General features: G+C 32.9%; 1 protein-coding gene across 1 annotated transcript; it reads right to left on the minus strand.

The window, feature by feature from the left end:
• Positions 1-454: 454 nt before the first annotated feature.
• LOC107866867 (receptor protein kinase CLAVATA1) lies at positions 455-5132 on the minus strand. Its single transcript, XM_016712873.2, has 3 exons — positions 4104-5132; positions 1842-3602; positions 455-1146 (listed from the first exon to the last, which is right to left on the minus strand). Exons 1-3 carry the CDS (start codon positions 4942-4944, stop codon positions 782-784), a joined length of 2967 nt encoding a protein of 988 aa, XP_016568359.1. The 5' UTR covers positions 4945-5132; the 3' UTR covers positions 455-781.
• Positions 5133-8114: the final 2982 nt, after the last annotated feature.

An 8114-nucleotide genomic window follows, 5' to 3' on the forward strand; every position in this document is an offset into this window, starting at 1 on the left:
CCTAAGGAGCAACACACCGATGGTCAGTCTGAGCGCGTCATTCACACTCTTAGAGGATATGTTGAGAGCTCGTGTTATTGACTTCATACTCTTTCAATTTCTTGATAGTTAAATTTGTGTTGCAATAAAACTTTTTTATTGTTTCCTTCTACTTATGGAATTACACTATATATTATTGTATTCTTAATAATATTTGCAACGAGGTCTTTACTTGTAGAAAATTGCCTTTTGAACAGTATTTCTCAAGCAGCCAATCCATTTCCGTGCCCTTTGGTCAGACTAATAATTGCAAATTAAATAGCCTAATTTGGAACAAGTACTTTCCAAACGTAAAATAATGCAATCTTTCACGCTATTAATTTGGAACATATTTATTTCATATCATGAGGAGAAAAAGCAACATTATATGTTTTCAACAAGGATCGAGTTAAAACAAAAAATTTAAGACACATAATAACGCAAAATTGAACTTTGCAAACCTTTAAAACATTACATAGTACATGTTATTAATAGCAAATATTGACTACTTGTCATCTTGATATTTATTTCCTAGTACCCATAGTTAGAAATTAAAGGAGTTCCTTTCTTTTCTTCTTCTTCATGCCCGCCTATTATACAACTTTGCCTACAACAAGTTCAAAAAATAAAAATACAAAACCAGCAAAACATTTCAAATAGATATCCATACTTGCACGAATTTTTGTTCTCCGTATTTGTATCAATTCGTGTTCCTGGCCCCAGACTCCACGAGGTTTCAACCAGACACTTGATCCGCGCAATCTCAAAGTGCGAGGAGAGTAGGCGTAGTAATAGTAGTAGACTGAGGAGGATTAGTAAGCATGTGAACAACTTCCCTCATAGTAGGCCTAGCACAACTCTCTTCTTCAACACACATCATAGCAATCTTGAACAAATTGACAACACTTGCAAGAGGGTAACTATGAAGCCTCGAGTCGACAACTGCTAAAACCGAGGCTGCATCAGACGGCTGAGATAATTCGGACATTGTTTTATTAACCCATCTTACTATATCTACACCGTCCCCGAATTCACCAACTGGCTTGTGACCTGTGATCAGTTCCAACAGTACAACTCCAAAACTGTATACATCACTCTTTTGGTCAACTTTCAATGTGTATGCATACTCTGTGACATATCCAAACAAAAATAATTGCTCAGAAAGTACATTAATTGCACATTTTAATGTTTGGACAAAACTTTTAAATAGATTTTGTCCTGGAGCATAGCTTTAAAATCCTACTATTTTCAACCCCAGTTCAGTAAATTCTGAAAGTGCACTGTTCTTGATCTAAGTTAGCAAAACATTGACCAATAAAAAAGGACTTTAATGTTTCTAGATAAAGATCCTCCAAAAATAATCTGTTGAAATAACTTAAGGTTATATGCACAACAAAGTAAAAACTTTTCATCATCCCTGTAATTTAATCTATTTAAGTTAACTAGTACTAGTATCATTCTTTAAGATTATCAATTAATGGTTATCATTAAATATTACGCGTGACCTAATTGTGTAAATAGTAATATTTCTAAAACATAAACTCATAAAAAAAGTTTATTTTAGATATATGCACTGACAATTTAAAGAGATTATTTTAGATACTACTATGATTTGTTAACAAGCAAATTATGATAAGTAATCTTAGCAGGTAAAACTACACAAGTACTGAAAATCTTTCAAATTAACAATCAATGTATATGATTTAAATCCAAAAAGTATTGATATATATTATCAAAAAGGATCTTGATTTTCAACAAAATATTCATTTTTTGTTTTCAAAACAGTACTAGAAAAACTAAGGAAATTAAGGATAGTAATTTACCTGGTGCAATGTATCCATACGAACCCGCAATAGAGGACATGCACTCAGAGGCACCGGCATCCTGCAAGAATTTGGCTAGGCCAAAATCAGCAACATGAGCTTCATAATCAGAATCCAGCAGAATATTATTGGACTTGACATCCCTATGAATAATCGAAGGCGAACAATCATGGTGCAAATAGCACAATCCCTTTGCAGCTTCCACAGCAATACGGTACCTCGTCTCCCACTTCAAATGTGCACCTTTTGCACCGTGTAACATTTCACCTAAGCTCCCATTCGACATGTACTCGTACAACAACAAGTTTGTGTCTTTGTTAGAGACATATCCTAGTAATCGCACGATGTTCCTGTGCCTTATCCTTCCTAATGTTTGGATTTCAGCAGAGAAACCGTGATCATGGTGTCCGGTCCCTCGGCCTACAAGCTTCTTAATTGCAATGTCGATGCCATTTGACATCGACCCTCGATACACTACGCCAGCTCCCCCTTTCCCAATTATGTTCTCCTCTTTTAAACAATCCAAAACATCATCAGCTCTGAAATCAAGTTTCTGGAATGCCGTTAACTTCCAAATTTTCGAATTCTTGAACTTTTCCTTCTTGATGAACAACACAGTAACAGCCAACAGCAACGCAACAGTGACTAAGATGATTATTGTAATCACCAACTGGGTAGTTGTGAACTTCCCAGAACGGATTTTGTGGCCGTTTTGTGGTGAACTGGAAGCCGACGGACAAAAAGTAGCCCGAGGGGAACAGAGTTTCGGATTTCCTTCAAAAGAGCTGCTGCTGAAGAACTTTAACTGTCCGTTGGTCGGTCTCCTGCCAGAAAGATCATTGTACGAAAGATCCAAAACTGTTAAACCATTCATCCCTCCAATTTCTCCAGGAACGGTGCCATTCAGTTGGTTTCTTGACAAGTTGAGAGCGTTCAAGCTTTTTAATTTGGTGATTTCTTTTGGTACTTCACCGACAAGTTGGTTTCTGCTCAAGTCAACCAATGTCAGTTCTGAACATTGAGCCATTGAACTCGGGATTTCACCTGTTAAATTGTTGCCACTCAAGTCGATGGTCAGGAGCTTCTTTAAATTCGCAATTTCTTCAGGAATTTCACCGGATAATCTGTTCATATCAAGTGACAGAGTCACTAGGTTCTTCAAGCTCCCTATTGATGGAGGAATGGTCCCAGTGATCCAGTTGTTGGAAAGTACAAGTTTAGTGAGATTATTCGCGTTAATCTCCGTTGGCAGCTGACCAGTGAAATAGTTGTTATCAAGTTCAAGCATATCCAGTGCAGGTAACTTGAAAAAACCAGCTGGAATAGTACCATTCAGGTAATTCTTCCTAACGCGAATTCGAGTAAGCGACTTGCACTCACCAAGTTGTTCAGGAATTGGACCAAAGAAGTAATTCTCCATCAGAATCAGTGTCTTCAACCTCCCTCCTTTACACAAATCAGGTGGTATCCTTCCCGTAAGATGATTAGCAGTAACATCAAGGAACAGCATCCTCCCATTACGCCCAAGATTTTCGGGCAATTCAAGAGTAAAATTGTTGCCCCAAATCTGCAACGTCTCAAGATTTGGAAGGTCGCCTACGAAAGAGGGAATTGGACCATGCAAGTTGTTTCTGAACACGTTAATCAGTGTCAAATTCTGCAACTTCACAAAACTCTCTGGTATTTCTCCAACAAGTTGGTTTATCGACACATCAAAAGACATCAGACTATATAAACCAGAAAGCTCAGAAGGTATCCGACCTGTAAACCAGAAACGAATCCAAGATTTAAATTTTCCAAATTCAAGATTCTAAATTTATCAAAATTACGAGCTCAAAAACTTAATATTTACTATAATGTTTTGCACATAAATAAGGTCCCCTCTGTTAACTGTCATACTCTATAACAGCATTTTAGAAACGAATCCAAGATTTAAACTTAAGCATTCAAGATTCTAACAACAACAACATTCATGTAACATTTAGCATTCAAGATTTTAAATTCATTAGAATTATAAATTGTAAACTAAATATTCATGTAATATTTTGCACATGTACGATACACGGCCCCTCTATGACTATCATACTCTATAACATCTCACTGCAACTAAAGTTTTTTTATGAAGCCAACTTTTATGTTACATTAAATTATACCTTTTCTATAACGACAGTTAACTATAGCAGCCAAAAGATATCCAGACAAACGACGTTGTTATAAAGAAATTCAATCGTATAAGTAAAAAATTGGAGGGTTCATTAATACCTGTAAGCCTGTTCATTTGGAGAAACAGACTATGCAACTTCTTCAAATTTGCAAGACTTGGAGGAATTTCACCATCAAGATTGCAACTTCCAAGATCAAGAAGTTGAAGAGTACTAATATTACCAAATTCAGGTGGAATACCCCCTTCATAACTATTAAAATAACCCAATTTAAGTATCTCAAGATTTGGTAACAAAGCCAAAATCTTTGGTATTTTACCAGTAAGTGAATTTCCCTCTAAACCCAACCACTTTAAACTTTCAATATGTGAATAAACTTCAGGTATTTCCCCATGAAAATAGTTACCACCAAGATGTAAATTTTCCAACTTCTTCAGCTTAACAAACTCAGTAGGTAACTCACCAGTAAAATTATTGTTATAAATATCAAAAGATTCAAGATTTACTAACCCCAACAATATTTCACTAGGGAAAGGACCAGAAAAATTGTTGTAAGAAAGATTAACATATTTAATAGAAGATAATTGTGACATTTCCAAAGGAAGTGTGCCAGTAACATTATCTCCAAATATCATAAGACTTTCAAGATTATCTAAAAGACCAATTTCAGGCGGAATAGTACCAAACAAAGGAACATTAGTTATGTTCAATGATATCACACGTGAATTATTGTTACATGTAACACCAGTAAACGTGCAATATGCAAATGGATCATTATTTTCTGTGTTGTTGGTCCAGTCAACAAGACCAGAACTTCTAGGAGCAACAAGAGATTCTTTGAGTTTCAAAAGGGTATTAAGATCAGAGTTTGCATTAATGGTGAAAGCAAAAAAGAAGAAAATAGGAAGGAGGAGAAAGGATATTTTCATTGGGAGTGACATTGTTGTTGCACTGTTAGCTTTGTTTGGTTTGTAAGAAATTTAGGATAGGCTTTAAGGCCTATTTGAAGTACTGAGTATTTACTACTGTTGCACTTGGCCAAAGTGGAAGGAGAATCAAAATCTCTATTTATTCCATTACTTAGATATATAAACTTTTTTTGGCTATGAATAATATGTGTTGGGACTTGGGAGTGGGAGATGGGAGAGAGTAGTAAAAATATATTTTAATGACCACATTAATCATTTTGTGCTCTTTTATTTTGATTGTTCTGGGACTCAATTAGTTAGAATTTTTGTTGAAAAGATATTGGATCAAAATATTTTCTATTATAAAGGTGGTTTTATTTTAAGCGTTTGGTCTGGATATATCTAAATAAGAATTAAAGAATATTGATTATTGCACCATAGTTTTGGGTGGCACTATATTTATACTCTAGCTTTTATGAAGATTTCCTTTTTGAGTTGTTTTTAGTCCTTAATTAGTTGGAATTGTGAGTTCATGAACATCTTCTTTTGGCTTAATTAACCATTTGATTAGTGGCCGGAGTCATATTCTAGGTACGAATTCGGTAAAACCTAATAGCTTCGTTCAACTCTCATTATTTAAGGATAAGAAATTCATGTTATACGTATAAATAATATATTCAGAATCACTCGTATAGTCACATGTAGTGCAAGATAGACGGTCAAAAATCTTTCAGAAAAAATTATATGTACTCCTTTTGTCTCATTTTATGTGACATTATTTTCTTTTTAATTCGTCTAAAAAAAATATCATCTTATCGTAACTAAAACAATTTAACTTAACTTTAAAGTTACCTTCTAACCCTTAGTGAAATAGCTTATGACCACATAAATATTTAAAATTATGTTAAATTATAAATTTTAATATTTTTTTAAAATACTATATTAAGTCAAATAAAGTCAAGTGAATCAAGAGAGTATAGCATACATAGAAAATTATGCAAAATTTATTGGTCAAAAAACACTTCTCATATATATATTTATTAAATACTATTGAACATTTTTAATAAAATTTTCGACTTATTCCAAACTAAATAAGAAAATAATGATTTGTAGATAAAGTTTTTCTTTGGTCTAAGTAAAATGATTGTATCAGCAGACTTTAGAAGCTATGGTTGGATGAGTAACAGTGTAAATTACTGACGGCTTTCTGTGAATTTCTTTTGATGATTGACGCTTCTCTGTCTGTCTGCGAATGCAGTGGTGCAGTTGATATATAGATATTGGCTTTTTAGACTTTGATTTATACTGGAGCTGTTTCGTGATAAATAAATTATTGGATTTTAACACAAATTAAAAAAAAGAATTAAAAATATAAATTTAACATAATTTTTTATTTTTATCTTTGTTCAAAGTATAAAATCATATTTATTTTATTTTTTTCAATTGATGAATCCCTTGATTGTCAAATCGATAAATTTAAAAATAAATAAATAATTCACTTATTTTAAAATATTAAAAATATTTTAATAATTTATTTATTATGAAATAAAGGGAGGGAGTACTAGCAAAGTACAAAATAATAAAAAGTGATATCTTTTGTTTAGGTAGTTTCAAAGTAGCTCATTAAGTATAACTTCCTTTTTCAGTTTGGTCCTCTAAATTTATTAAATAGGTACTTCTCATGGTAAATAAATCATGTACGTTAAATTTGAGGGAGATTTTGAAAAAAGAAAAAAGGAATTGATTGTAACTCATACAGAGTGTAGGTTTATGCCATTTGTGGTCTATTTATTGCGTATGCTGTTCGAAGGTTTAGCGTAAAAAATCTCACTATCTTATAAAGACAAATAAAAATTTTATGTATATCCTATCATCTCCAAACCTCATTTATAAAATTACATTGAGACGGTGTTATTGTTATTGTGTCTAGTATACCTTTTTATATTGTGATTTTGTAAGATTTGAAGTTTTTTTTTTCCTATTATTTCACTTATCATAATTTCAAAGCTACCATAAATCGATGAAGAATATGTTAAAATCCTCTTAACAATGTTCTCGCATTTTACTCTTAATGCATGTTACTTGCATAGTACCCAGCATATTATAAACATTCGAATATTTGCAACATCTCTCTGGTGGATACATATTATTACTCCTTAACAATTCAACATTCATTATCATACAACATTATCTGTCTTTACTGATGGAGTCAATATTTTCATTAAAAAAATTTAAAAGTGCACAATACTATTAATTATATAGAAATAATATAATTTTTTTTTTATTAAAAACAATCCAAATGAACCCCTCATTATATGCTAGCGACGCCCCTATCGGTCTTATACTATAAAATTTTACTTTGGAAGATATCCTTGTATGTTTTGGTGTGGGCAACAAATTACTTTAGGCCCGCCCATTGGGGGTTAAAATGGGTCATCATGGGGTCCCTTGGCAAAGGCAGTGTGTGTCCTTTGGCTAACAAACACTCTGACTCCCATTTTGGCATTGCGTTAAAAGTCCACTCTTTTTGTTCTCTTCTTTTCTATCCAACCAATCTCACCATCTTTTTCATAAGTGACCCTACTTTCTGAATTTCAGCATGGACATTTTAATATCTTTGTTCTTATTGGAACACCAATAATATCTCTTTTTAAAAAAAAAAATTAACTTGTCGAGGATCCTCATGTTCAGTATAATCACATAATTGGAGCCTAAAAAAAATTACATACAGAGATTTCATAATAGCAAACTTGCAAAATAAATCTGCATATCATAAAAAGATTTATCATTTTTGACTTTGCTTCACCTTAATTGTTATTTGAACAAGTATACCACCATCTATGTGGAGTAGAGAGATTGTTTCCGATAGATCTTCGGTTAAAAAAAAACAAAGCATGTGAGAATGAATAACAAAATAACAATGCACGTAACAAGTGTAGCAATCGATATTCAAACATACTCGAGAGAGAAAAGAAAAAGAGAAGGGAAAGATGGAAAAAAAAAATTACGCAATACCAACTCTTGTGGTCAATCTATTTTTTGAAAGTCCATTAATTTTTGTTTTGTTTTTTTTTTGTCCAAGAATCAGATTTAGTTCGTTTGACATAGGACACAAACATTCGACTCAAGTCAAAATACTCTCAATCTTTGTCAATTGAGCTAAAGCTCGAACACCAAATAGCTGCAAGTATCAATCTATAGCT

The sequence above is a fragment of the Capsicum annuum genome, chromosome 4, assembly GCF_002878395.1.
Source record: "Capsicum annuum cultivar UCD-10X-F1 chromosome 4, UCD10Xv1.1, whole genome shotgun sequence".
NCBI lineage: Eukaryota > Viridiplantae > Streptophyta > Magnoliopsida > Solanales > Solanaceae > Capsicum > Capsicum annuum.